Here is a 13,313-nt window from a genome sequence, read left to right on the forward strand (position 1 = left end):
AACTGAAATTTCTGTCGCGTCCATAACTTTTTTTTTTCCTCAAGTAATCCCGTCACGTACCAATGCAATTCTCACGGAATTAATCATAATGTTCGACCAGCCGCTCATTTTCGATTGAATTTGGAAAAAAAAACTCTTATGCATTTTAATTTGACGCAGATACAAAGAAACGGCATGAGTTCTACGAATTTCTTATTAAGATTTCGTGAACCCTTTGGGAGTCGATGATTTCTGAGTAATAGGTTCTAACGAGGTCATGAAAATCGTCGATATCGAGAAATAAAACTTTATTTCTGTCGTCTGTACGTGTCACTTATTTTGACTACTCTGCAAGCCTACGCATCACCAACGTTGATTCAGACGACGATAGACCCATTCTACTACATTCAGTGAATAAAATACAGGGCCATGTAAATTTGTAAACATCATTCGGCGAAAAGTTTATTTACATAATATCTCATAGGTATGTTGTATAGTCTCAGATCTATATAACTATAAGCATTAGACATCGAGAACAGCAGTGATAACAAATCACGATTACATTAAAAAGTCTTAAAGGATAAATAAACAGTATGTGAAACTTTGAGAGATAAACATCTCGCTGAGAGCTGCACGGAACCTTAGAAATTATGTTCACACTGATAAAACAACGCACAGCGAAGAACTGCGTACTTGTAATAATTTATGACGATTTTCCATTTTCGAGTCGTCAACGGAACAAGAGCTTTATTCCATGCTTTACCTCCTTATTGAACGCTCAATGGTCCTTCACGCCGTCAGACGTTGAATGGTCCGCAAGACTTACGTGGCTTGAGTGCCAGTAAAATTTTCTAACGATTAATCAGAGACCTGTTCATACCTCAATGCAACAACAGTCCGACAATTTATATCCAATTCTCATTAACGTATTTTAAAGTAATCTCGGTTAATCGTCTGCGAAACTCATCGGTAGGCTCAACTTGGAGCATTAATTCCGGATTAGCGGCGCTGGGGTCATTCTTGGCATCCGCACAGATAATTCTTGCCATGAACATGCAGTGAAAGAGCTCTAAACTAGCAGCAGCGGCGAACTGAGCGTCGAAAGAATGCCTGGGGAACAAATTGACGTCACAGTCGAGCCTCGCCAGATGAGAGAGGAACTTCTCGTAGTAAAAATCGACGAGTTCTGCCATGTGCAGAGAGACAACTTCCGACTGGCAGCTCGAGATGACGAAGAACACGAGGTCCCGCATCGGGTTGAGGTACATGTACGTCTGAAAGTCGACGAACTTAACGCTCTCCGGTTTGCCGTTAGCGTCATCGCGGAACATCAAGTTGTTCGTCCAGAGGTCGGTGTGAACTATCGCACCCCAAGGTTCCTCCGGTATCATGTTCCAAATATCGGAAACAGGTCGTGAAAGGGCTTTCTCGATCCTGGATAGGTATGGATGCAAAACTGGAACATCCTTGACGATATTGATCAGGTACGTAATGAACTCCATGAGCATCTCCGCCTCGAAGTTGCGGAGCTTAGCGTTCTCTTTAAGCTCTTCAAAGACGTCCGGCTTTTTCAACTTCACCGCGATACTCACGGCGTGGAACCGAGCCAGCTCTTCGATTGCGAATTTCGCATGCGGCAGATCAATGCCGACCATTCTGTCCAGGCAGGCGTAGTTCTTGGCCTTGAGGTTTTCCATCAGGATCACCGCATCGTGATCGAACGTGTCCTCCGTCTCATTCAGCGACAGTCTTCCACCGTAGAAATTTGGAAGTATGTCGAGTACTTCTGATTCGGGGATGCCGCATTCGCGTTCCAAGGCTTGGTAGGCCGGTCCGATTACCTTGAACATGTTCATCTCCTTCCGGAAGGTGAACGGACTGTCGAACATCATCTTCTGGAACTCAGTCGGCGGTGTCATCTTTGCGATTAGCGACAGCTCCTCAGGTTCCGAGCTTTGCCCGTCGCGTCTAACGACGACTTCAACGCCGAGCATCGAACTTCCATAATTCTCTCCCGGAGGCACAAGGTTACACGTTGTAAAACTGTCAACGATCAGACTGTCTCCAAATTTTTTCCGCAAAAGGATGTCGAGATCACGCAATTCGACTTCGATTCTTCCCTCTGGAAACTTCACTTCTGCATCACCCATGACGGTAACGTATCACGCACGAATGACAACGACGTCTAAGGTCTGCCGTCAAAAAGCGAAGTGACGACTAATTTTGTTAACGAAGTATGTTCCCATATTTATTGCACAAGTCCCCTCTGTAAACCACACCGTTGTATGACGTACCGGTAGATAAAAAACACTCTTGATAGTGTACACTAGTTGGCAAACATGTCGGGGTATGAAAATTCTACGTTTACATCCACCGCTAATTTACAAATAAGCGGTATGTATGTTTGATACGTTTTCGCAAATCATTCCAGCTCATCACACGACAAACAAAGGGTTTTTCTCACCTCTTCAAATAACATCAACTTCTATTCTCGAACATCACAAATGCTACCAGAAATGATTTACAGTTCAGATTACGCAACCGTTAGACACAATTCTTACGCCGTCATGCTCATGCAACAACATGAATTTCTTATACCAAGTAATTTGTACTCAATTATTATGTAATTACCAAAACTGCAACGTAATGCTTCTGTGGGATTATAAATATATGTACATGGATAATCTTTTTATCTCATATTTCCTCAATAAACGCGATTACCAGAAATATAAAAACTTCATCAAATTTTTAAAATCACAGTACCGCAAATCCCATAGTTTACTGACTACTACAGGCAAGTAGCAGTTTTTCGTAAAACTAGAATTCGAATTCACCTCGCCCAGATAATGGTGATTATACGGACAGGTGAAATTATAACGCAAGCTTTGGCAAGGTAGGACGAATTTGATCTTCGTATTCAGCAAGCCGATAACTGGACAGAGCAAATACGCGTACTTCACCTGCTCTGCATATCAACAATTTTTGTTTTCACGCAAGCAAATACTCTGCAGCTGTACAGATTATACCTGCGGAGATACCGGGACGTTTGGTAGGTGAAAAACGATTGAAAGACAACATGGATCCGCCTGTTTATAGGCAAATCGCGTTACACGTTGAGCTTTAAAAATACTACTGTGAATTGTTTTAGAGATTGTACAACCGCCGTTTGAAATGATTGAAAGATGATTGTACGTAGAAAACAACGTTGAACGAACAACCAATTTTATATTTTTGTGTTTTACTTACAGCTAAGAATTTATTCCAGGATATGGTTGTAGACCTGTGTTATCCATCACATAATAGTTAAATTTTTTACTCGCTGGCCAAGTCGTAACTTGTGCGAGTAAGAGATTGTTAGATTATTGTATACAAGCTTTGTTTTTCTTTTATTATAACAGTAGCCCTATTTCATGCGGATATTGCGTAATAAAGTAGTTCTGCGAGTACACGAGCTACATTATACGTTTTATCTTTAAACTTACCTCGTATATGAAACGGATTGTGAGAGACATGCTGAATTACACGTGAAAATAATTCATAATTTTTTTCTGGGTCTAAGGTTTAAATTCACACTCGTGCGTTACGGAGTTCTTATCTACCGTACGAGAGCGTCTCGAGGAAAAGCTCCTGCAGTCGTTATAATTGCGAGCACAGTTTATTTGTGCGTATAATAAGTCACATGTAAGGGAAAATTCGACAACCACCTACTGCACGAAATAGTAAAAATAAACCGTGTGCAACGTGCGTTGTTGTGAAGAAAAAAAAAAAAAACAGTTCCACCGTACAGTCAAAAATCGACGAGGAATCTGAATAAATATGCGGTTAACGTCACGATTACTAATCGAAATTATTATTTAAGGAAACATCAACAAGATCTGTTTAATTAACACCCTCGTTGGAAATGCTCATCAGGTATGAATTCGAGGGAAGAAAGTTGATTGTTACAAGTGGTAGACATTTAATAAATACAATTATTGCATTTATAAAAAAATATAAAAATGTTTGTAATTATAACACAAATACTGTGCTGATACATATATTTGCTACCATGATATATGTTAAAAACATATCATCCACATTTCTGGCAGTGAAGGACGAAAACTATTTTTATTATATCTCGTTTAGTTTGTCTGCGTTTCGTCAATATCTCTCAGTTTCAACGTTATTTAGAGCATGTTTGTATTCTTTATTACTCGGTGATTTATACATATAAGGCATGTTGTGGTGCCGTTTGTTTAAATCTACGGAAAAGTTGTATCCTTGGTATTCATATTTCGTTTTGTACGGAAAGAAGTAACTGAAACTGTAAGATGGTCATCTATTTCAGGACCGTAATAAAATGTAAAGGAATCATCACGTATAACAAGCAAAAATATAATCAAAGAGGTGCCAGCAAATGTTATAATACTGCATTCGAATGACTGATAGAAAAAAAAAGACCGGAGTCTTGTTTCAAAGGTCAACCGATCAGATCGTCAACGAATGCAATATGCTTTTTAGCCGCCAAGTCTAATGGGTGTTAATACCAATAACACTAGCTTATATCCACTTTTCTTTGGCAAATTTCAAGGTGATCTCGGCCATTCGTTTGCCACACTCGTCCGTAATCTTAGTGCCGAACACATCCTTGAAATCTGCAGCACTGGGGTTTTTTTCAGTATCTGCAGTGACAATTTTGGTCATAAACAAGCAATGCAGATACTCAATTTTTCCGGCTTCCTCGAGCTGTTCATCGAAAGCCTCCCTGGAGAAGGATGTCACGTCACATTCCAATCTCGCCAGATGAGATATAAACTTTTTGTAGTACAAATCGACCAGATCACGCATCCGCGTATCCTGAACTTCTTTCTCGCAGCTTGTAATTATGAAGAATACGAGATCCCGCATCGGGTTTAGGTAGAGATAATTCTGAAAGTCAACGAACTTAACGTCTTCCGGATTGCCATTCGCGTCATCTCGAAACATAACGTTGTTCACCCAGAGATCCATATGGGCTATTGCACCCCAGGGCTCGACCGGTTCCTTGAGCCAGTCCAGATCGACGTTTGCATTAAGCAGCGCTTTTTCGGCCTTACCAATTTCCGGAAGGACAACGGAAGCCTTCTTCAAGGCCGTCAACATCGATTTTATTATATCGTCAAATCCGTCGTTGTTTATTGACATCGACTTGGCATGCGCTCTGAACATTTTGAACAATTCTGGTTTTTTCAACTTCATGGCGACACCCACGGCGTGAAACCGCGCCAGTGCTTCAACGAGAAATTTCGCATGCGGCAGATCAACGCCGACCATTCTGTCCAGGCAGGCGTAGTTCTTGGCCTTGAGATTCTCCATCAGGATCACCGCATTGTGATCGAACGTGTCCTCCGTATCATTCAGCGACAGTCTTGCACCGTAGAAATTTGGAAGTATGTCGAGTACTTCTGATTCGGGGATGCCGGATTCGCGTTCCAAGGCTTGGTAGGCCGGTCCGATGACCTTGAACATGGAAATCTCCTTCCGGAAGGTGAACGGACTGTCGAACATCATCATCTGGAACTCAGTCGGCGGTATCATTTTAGCAACAAGAGACAATTTCTCCTGCTCCGAGCCCGGCCCATCGCGTCTGACAATCGCTTCGACCTTAAGCATCGAGCTTCCATAGTTTTCTCCTGGCGGGATGAGACTGCTCGTTGTAAAATGGTCGACAGTTAAACTACCCCCGAATTTTTTCCGTAAAAGAACGTCAAGGTCGCGCAAAACGACATCGATTTTCCCCTGAGAAAACTGTGCCAATTCATCCTTCATCGTTTACTCAAGTTAAAGTGGAACAAATAACGAGAAGTAATATCAGTCTATCTACGTCCAGGCGTCCTTGTAATTATCAAATCAATTGATATCCTCGGTTCGACCAACTATCGCACGTATCCACTTGTCATCCTGCCAATGTGTATCACGTGATTGTATAATCAACTTAGTTGTGTCCGACTGATGTAATTATCTACGTAAACTTGCGTTGCGCGTGCGCGTGACTTAGCCCCGTTACTTTCCAACTGTACACAATGTTGTTACCTTTAATTAACAATCGAGGCTTGTTTGGCAAAAACTGATTATCTTTTGAAATCACCACGGTCCTATCTACATTGAATTCGCGAATATTATTATCCAATGCGAAAAGCTTAACGTTCTCGAGAGCGTCAGACGTCACTAAGCCGCACACTAGCCGCGTCTAAATCCAACACCACGCTTCCAATTTATCCGGCTATTTTTCTCCTCCCACTCTCAACGTTCGACGACCTTGCAAGTTCCCTCTCTTCTCGTCACTCGTTTATTGCACAATACAATATCGACTGTTTTATGAACATCAGAATGATGGATTAGAATATTAATTTTCAGGAATAAATACGGAAAGTTGCGAGCGAAACGGTCACCTGGCAATTTTCAAATGGCTGAAAAACTTGGAAAATCCAAACCACTTGTATACAAAAAAAAAATATACCACCCACAGATCATATTGATTACACTCAAAATTCAAATATTGTCCTGACGCATTATTCCAGGATATGCCGGTAAGTCACTCTCGTGCATATATAGTTCTAACCCGGAAGTACCAAGTATTCGTTATAAAACCAAGGACAAGTAGATCATACACCCTCAATTTGTTTCTGCAAAAAAGCATCAAGATCACCAAACAATATTCATTCTAAGTAGGTTTTCGCAAATCATTTCAGCTCCTCTCACAACACGTCAACAGTTTCCCTCATATTAGACTTTTTTGAATAATATCAACTTCTGGTACCTAACGAATGCCACTTTAAATTACTTACGAAACAGATTGTGCAACAATGAGACACATTTTTTACACGATAATGCTCTTGCACTCATTAATTTCTTATGCCAAGGAATTTACACGTAGTTTTCAGGTAATTAACCATGAATATAACATGAGGCTCTGATCTTATTCGCCCCAGAATGTGGTTGTACCTATTTCACAGTCACTCCTCATAAATTGAAATTCAAGATTATACTTTACATTACACTGCTGGTTGATGTTTTATTCCCTGTTAAATCCCCGTACTTGACTTTATAAATTTCACTAGCAGGGATACGAAACCTTTACCAAATTTTCTATAATCGCAAAATATCTCGTTTGCTGGCCAAGTTGCAGCGAGCTGACTTGTTAATTTGGGAAAAGTAAAAGCTTCTCAGATAACCGTCCGAAGTTTATATTTTATTGGACATAAAATATGCACAGGCGTAAAATTTCTTACAAATATTGTGTGATAAAATAGATTTACGGGAATACATGAAATTTTTCTCCAACACCAATCGATCTAAGTATGAGAAATATTATATGCAGCAGTACTGCATAAATGAATTGATATATTATGTTCCGTAGCTAGTCAAGGGTGAATCAAAAATGTAGCTTCAAGAGATTAGGCTACTTAAAAATCTCGACAGAATTATAAAAACGGTTTATCAGTGCAAAGTTCAACGTTAATAAACCAAACAGATGGTATACAATTTTGCAATTCTTTCTTTAGATTCTTCAGTAAAATGATGATCAGATGCACGTAATCCTCGCTCTGCGGATTTCACCACGAGATCATTAACCACGTGAGCTGAAAGCTAATATAGTGTCTGTGAAGCCGAAGGTTCGATAAATTTTCTCGAATCTCTAAACGCAGCTATTCCAATTTTCGCAACGATAATAATAGCTCACAACCAATTTCTTTCAACAAACTGGATCGTGATCTCGGTCATTCGTTTCCCACACTCATCAGTAATCTCATTGCTGAACAATTGCTCAGGACTACTCATGTTAAGGTCTTTCCGAGTATCTGCATTTACAACTCTGGTCATAAACATGCAGTGCGGATACTCGACTTTGGCGGCGGCCTCGAATTGCTCATCGAAAGACTCCCTGGAGAACAACGCCACGTCACATTCTAATCTCACAAGATGAGATACGAACTTTTCATAGTAAAAATCAACCAGTTCGTCCATGTGAATATCCTGTACGTTCTTCTCGCAACTCGAGACGATGAAAAATACGAGATCCAACATCGGATTCAGATAGAGATAATTCTGAAAGTCAACGAACTTGACGTCTTCGGGATTGCCATCCGCATCGTCACGGAACATGACGTTGTTTACCCAGAGGTCTGTATGCGCTATCGTACCCCAAGGCTCGTCTGGTTCCTTGGTCCATGCCTCCGTGTCAAAAGTACGCAACGCCTTTTCAATCCTGTCGAGATGTGGGACTAGAAGAGAAGTCTTCTTCAAAATAGCCAATACCGATTCAGTCTCATCCTCGTCAGGCATTTCTTCGTCGCATTCCACCGACTTTGCACGCTCTTTGAGAACCTTGAACAAGTCCGGTTTTTTCAACTTCATGGCGACACCCAAGGCGTGAAATCGCGCCAGGGCTTCAACGAGAAATTTCGAATGAGCCAAGTCAACGCCGACCATTCTGTCCAGGCAGGCGTAGTTCTTCATCTTGAGATTCTCCATCAGGATCACCGCATCGTGATCGAACGTGTCCTCCGTATCATTCAGCGACAGTCTTGCACCGTAGAAATTTGGCAGTATGTCGAAAACTTCGGATTCGGGGATGCCGGATTCGCGTTCCAAGGCTTGGTAGGCCGGTCCGATGACCTTGAACATGGAAATCTCCTTGCGGAAGGTGAACGGACTGTCGAACATCTTCTTCTGGAACTCCGTCGGCGGCACCATTTTAGCAACAAGAGACAATTTCTCCTGCTCCGAGCCCGGCCCACCGCGTCTGACAATCGCCTCAACCTTAAACATCGAGCTTCCATAGTTTTCTCCTGGAGGAACTAGATTACTCGTTGTAAAACTGTCGACAACGAGGTCATCCCCGAATTTTTTCCGTAGAAGAGCGTCGAGATCACGTAGGACGACATCGATTTTCTCGTGGCAAAGTTTCGCTACTTCATCAGACATCGCTAGTTCATACGATGAACAGTGAGCGCAGGGTTTCGGCGAAGCTGGGAAAATTCTCTTATTTATCAATGAAATGCCCACTGTGAGCTAATATGGATGGTTCAAAACGAAGTTCCACCTGTTTATACACACTGGTATCCACGTGCTCACGCAACGCGTGACGTACGCAGAAAGGCAGGGTACATTGTACGGGTTGATGGTCGCACGTAGCTGGCCGCATTGCGCATTCGCAACTTACACTGTGCTGCAACTTCGTTCGCGGTATGTTCTTTCTCTTTTCCCCCTCCTGTAGCTCCAGTTGTCCGCTGCTTTTTTCACAAGTTTCACTTTGCCTCATTACCGCAAGTGGCTTATGACTGTTGGAGGATATTGACGCGTCGTTAGCTTGTGATTTTCTCATGCTTCTACTCACTAAAAACTGGGACTTGAATATAGACATAGGCAGAAGGAGAAAGGGGTGGAGACAAAGCTGTTGTGCCGGAAACTTTCCAAGGATTGAAATTTTTTGCAAATCTCATATTTTAATTCCAGAAGAACACATAACCGCGTACAAAATGTTAACATTAAAATAGTTACTATACATTATATATCATTATAATATAGTATGATTCAATAAAAATAACGAAAAATTATACGTTGCTTATATATATATAAGCTTATATAACTGATAAAAATCTGAAAATATAATATAATTTCTGATATATTTACAGGTATGTATTTTTTATACCTGATCATACTGGTATTGCTCATTATACACAGTAGGTATAATTACTTCTTTTTCTGTTCATCGTTTTCACAAAAGCGAGGACTGAATCCAATGGTAATAGTTGATAATAAAAAAATTTTGCGAGTAACATGCCAGTTATGAGGCTTTTTTATTGGAAGAAAATAGTTATATTGAGCACGATATACTGCCGATATAGAACTATAGAAGTACTGAGAATTGTATACTTTTCAGAGTTTCAGTGAAAATTATCAATTTCTTACAAACAAACGGCCAATTTCTATCCCATCTTTGAAACTTGTTATAAACTACTGCCATAGATTCGACTCACAGTCTCGTTATCCGTAACAATTCGTTGAGTTTTCGCTTGCTGGATCAGAGGCAAGAATCGGTATATCTTCAATACCGTACATATTTAAAAGAGATGTCGTGGTCAGTCTATTTTTTTCATTGCCAAGAAGGTCGGAATATCAAATTTTTTTCAGTCAGGTAATATGGAGGCCTCCTCTACCAACTTACTGTGAATGCCCCACAAATTCTGAAATAATAAAAACAAATATACCGTTAAAATCAAAAGTTTAGGAATTACCATTGCACTCAACGTGGAATGAACAACACAAATTTCAAACTAGCTTCTGCAACATATCTTGATATAAATTTTGACTGGTAGATGAAAAACACTAATGACCAGTGATCGTTAACAGTGCCCTGAAGTGGCGTTGTCTTGAATATTGACAATTGCAAATTACTTATATTTTTCAAAAAGTGTTTATCTATTACAGGATTGTTTGTTGATTGTTAAATTATTATAGATATAAGTAACTACCGTTTTAGACATCGTTCAAAGATCGGCGAGGGAACACAGCTCCATCTTCTTCGATCAATTTGCGATGAACCGCGCTCAGAGCCTAAACAATATGGTGCCAGTTACAAGGACTACTTCAATAAGCGTAAAAACACACCAAATGAAAATAGCTCTGAAGAAATGCTCGTAAAGGCTTCATCCGGCATTAGAAAGAGATTATTCAATGGATTTATTCCAAAGTCAAATTGTCTCAACAAATGAAGTTGTTAATCCCAGTGCAGATTTACGAACAGGTAGAAAAAAAATTGACCCTCATATTATGAGGAAGCATGACTTTTACCTTAAAATATTTCACAGTCTTAACCCGAAGCTCTAAGGTCGCATCTTCGTCGCAAATAATTAGGGTACGAGGATGCTGTTGAAAAGCCGATACTGTCCACATGTGATTAACGCCTTCTTCTATGGCTTTGTAGAGAGCAAACGCCTTGTGAGATCCGGTAATAACAATCATCACTTCAACGGCATCCATGACAGTACCAACTCCGACTGTTAACGCCTGCTTTGGAACTTTGTTTATGTCGTTACCAAAAAACCTAGCATTTGCCTCTAGAGTATCCTGAGCAAGAGTCTTTACTCTGGTTCTAGATACCAAGGATGATCCAGGCTCGTTGAACGCAATATGTCCGTCAGGACCGATACCTGAGTTGAATTGTACAGAAAAACCATAAATGTATTGAATTAATGGTTACTGTTACGGAATAAAAACAAACAAAGTCGTAAGTTTTCATTTTGCAAATGGGAAATCAACTTTTCAAAATAGTCAAATACAAAGGTGGAAGGAACGAATCTATAAGATGATAAAGTGGATTTTTACCTCCGATAAAAAGTTCAATGCCTCCAGCTTCCTTGATTTTTCTCTCATACTCCTCGCATTCGGCTACCAAGTCTGGCGCATTGCCATCTAATATGTGTGCATTTTTAGGATCGATGTCTATGTGCTTGAAGAAATTGTTGTACATGTAATAATGATAAGACTCGGGATGATCTCTGGGTAAATCAACGTACTCGTCCATGTTAAAAGTTTTGACATACTTGAAAGATATTTTTCCAGCCTTGTAATACTCTATCAATTTTTTGTACATACCAAGCGGTGTGCCCCCTGAAAAGCAAGCATAGTTTTTATTCAAAAAGTTATTAAAATCAAATACTTACAAACAATGAACCGTTCTATTCTTTTTATAATCAGACTTTCATAAAAATCACACATCGTTAACTCTGACATACCTGTGGGCAATCCCATTACAAAATACTTATTCTCATTAGGATTAAAGTCTTTGATTCTTTTCATGACATATTTAGCCGACCACTCGGCCACGTAGTCAACTGTGTCACAAATTACCAAACGCATTTTTAGCAGTTCTGGAAAATTTGAAGAAGATAAAGTATTTTAATCTACATTATTATTCAGAATACAAATTTGCTTTTTATTTGTCATTTACATTCTGTTTAAAAAAGGAATATTTAAAAATACGTTTTCCACACATACCGTTTATAAGGCAGCTGTAAAGTCTTCAACAAAATTGAAATTGACTTCGTTGTCCTCTAGTCTCGACTGCAGTATGCAATGAAAAAGTCAATCTGTTAATCGTGTTTTGAAACTGACATAAAAGTCAGTGTGAAATGGAGAGATGAAAAGTAGGTTGTTATAAGCAGATAAAAACATGTTATTGACCGCTTATCTTGGCTGTTGCTGATAAGAAACATGCAGGCATATTAATAATGTACAACCGGTACGATTTGAAAAAGATTGCAGTGAATATTTTACACTTACTATTTAATAACAAGCTATAATAATCAGCAGTTTTGCAGGTTCGAAATAATATTTGCAAGAATTCTAACCGTATGCTGCTTCCAGCTGCACATTAAAACCACTCTGGGCAGAAAAAAGACTAAGAAAGACATTTTTATGCTTATTTCGGAGGTCAATAACCGATGACCTGCACGGAATGTGTCAGCTGGAATTGAATCGTTATTCAAGCGTTTCATAGCGAAATTATCACGTTCTACAATTTATACGATAATGTGATTTAGCATATAAGTGCGATAGATGCTAGGAAGGTAACTTAGAATTTAGATTAGGCGTAAAAAGTGGTGAATGTATCAAACCTTTGTTGGAAGTGACAAGTAACCTGCAAGTCGTGGCTCTCAGAACAATAATAATCAACCGGTGTGGATCAGCTGACTAGTTATTTGTAGGACGCATTCGAAAGTCAGTTTCGTGAGGAACCGAAAGATGGATAACTTTCAATAATGAATCATTCAATCACGTTCAGCGTATGGCTGTTGTTCAATGGGTAAAAGTTCCGACTGTTCTAAGTTTAGCGTGATAAGTCTTGAGCTGAGCACTGTAAATTTTGATAACTATTATTGAATGTAAATAGACAAATAGTGAATCATTTCGAACAGAGATAAGCCTAGAGAACTCACGCTCGCATTTTTCGCGTCCCCAATTTCTTAGCGCTCTCTGACACGAAATATATTTGTGGAACTAATGTTCAACATAACTGGATGGTAAGACTCATTTCGGTTACAGATCCCGACTCTGTCGTACTTACCGTCACGTAAGCAGTGAGTAATAGAGAGAATGATTATTACTGTAACGGAGGGCAACTACTGTAGTGGTCGAAACAAATGAAATCAAATGTATAAAAAATGATTCATAAGCTTTGTACATTGGTTAAATAAATTTACACAACTACAACCTAAACTACGAAAATAAAAACAAATCATGGTTATTAAGAAATTTAGTGAAATTGGGTAACTTACATATGCTCGTTTCCGCACCACCGCAAGAGGTAG

At 39.7% G+C, this 13,313-nt stretch overlaps 3 protein-coding genes across 6 annotated transcripts; all 3 read right to left on the reverse strand.

Annotated features, from left to right (window-relative positions):
- Positions 1–411: 411 nt before the first annotated feature.
- Positions 412–2,646, reverse strand: LOC124184475. Its single transcript, XM_046574193.1, has one exon. It carries the CDS (start codon positions 2,127–2,129, stop codon positions 885–887), a length of 1,245 nt encoding a protein of 414 aa, XP_046430149.1. The 5' UTR covers positions 2,130–2,646; the 3' UTR covers positions 412–884.
- Positions 2,647–3,920: 1,274 nt separating this feature from the next.
- Positions 3,921–8,974, reverse strand: LOC124184817. Its single transcript, XM_046574921.1, has 2 exons — positions 7,681–8,974; positions 3,921–5,769 (listed from the first exon to the last, which is right to left on the reverse strand). The coding sequence occupies exons 1-2, from the start codon at positions 8,923–8,925 to the stop codon at positions 4,519–4,521; spliced, it is 2,496 nt and encodes an 831-aa protein (XP_046430877.1). The 5' UTR covers positions 8,926–8,974; the 3' UTR covers positions 3,921–4,518.
- Positions 8,975–9,784: 810 nt separating this feature from the next.
- Positions 9,785–12,982, reverse strand: LOC124184476 (glucosamine-6-phosphate isomerase). 4 transcript variants are annotated; one of them, XM_046574196.1, is made up of 8 exons: positions 12,942–12,982; positions 12,621–12,859; positions 12,001–12,066; positions 11,739–11,873; positions 11,329–11,613; positions 10,795–11,153; positions 10,476–10,557; positions 9,785–10,187 (listed from the first exon to the last, which is right to left on the reverse strand). In XM_046574196.1, exons 4-7 carry the CDS (start codon positions 11,860–11,862, stop codon positions 10,480–10,482), a joined length of 846 nt encoding a protein of 281 aa, XP_046430152.1. In that variant the 5' UTR covers positions 11,863–11,873; positions 12,001–12,066; positions 12,621–12,859; positions 12,942–12,982; the 3' UTR covers positions 9,785–10,187; positions 10,476–10,479. The 4 variants fall into 4 exon arrangements, with proteins under 4 accessions (XP_046430152.1, XP_046430151.1, XP_046430153.1 ...); XM_046574195.1 differs by lacking the exon at positions 12,942–12,982 and having other exon boundaries at positions 12,621–12,930; XM_046574197.1 differs by lacking the exons at positions 12,621–12,859; positions 12,942–12,982 and adding an exon at positions 12,286–12,532.
- Positions 12,983–13,313: the final 331 nt, after the last annotated feature.

This window comes from Neodiprion fabricii, chromosome 6 (assembly GCF_021155785.1).
Source record: "Neodiprion fabricii isolate iyNeoFabr1 chromosome 6, iyNeoFabr1.1, whole genome shotgun sequence".
NCBI lineage: Eukaryota > Metazoa > Arthropoda > Insecta > Hymenoptera > Diprionidae > Neodiprion > Neodiprion fabricii.

Excerpts from the sequence above, each read along its gene's own strand:
- LOC124184475 (XM_046574193.1), bottom strand. The coding sequence starts at position 2,129 with ATGGGTGATGCAGAAGTGAAGTTTCCAGAGGGAAGAATCGAAGTCGAA.
- LOC124184817 (XM_046574921.1), bottom strand. The coding sequence starts at position 8,925 with ATGTCTGATGAAGTAGCGAAACTTTGCCACGAGAAAATCGATGTCGTC. Across the intron at positions 5,770-7,680 it reads TTGTTGAAAGAAATTGGTTG|ACGATGAAGGATGAATTGGC; the intron begins TGAGCTATTATT and ends TAACTTGAGTAA.
- LOC124184476 (XM_046574196.1), bottom strand. The coding sequence starts at position 11,862 with ATGCGTTTGGTAATTTGTGACACAGTTGACTACGTGGCCGAGTGGTCG. Across the intron at positions 11,614-11,738 it reads TGTAATGGGATTGCCCACAG|GGGGCACACCGCTTGGTATG; the intron begins GTATGTCAGAGT and ends CTTGCTTTTCAG. Across the intron at positions 11,154-11,328 it reads CATTGAACTTTTTATCGGAG|GTATCGGTCCTGACGGACAT; the intron begins GTAAAAATCCAC and ends AATTCAACTCAG.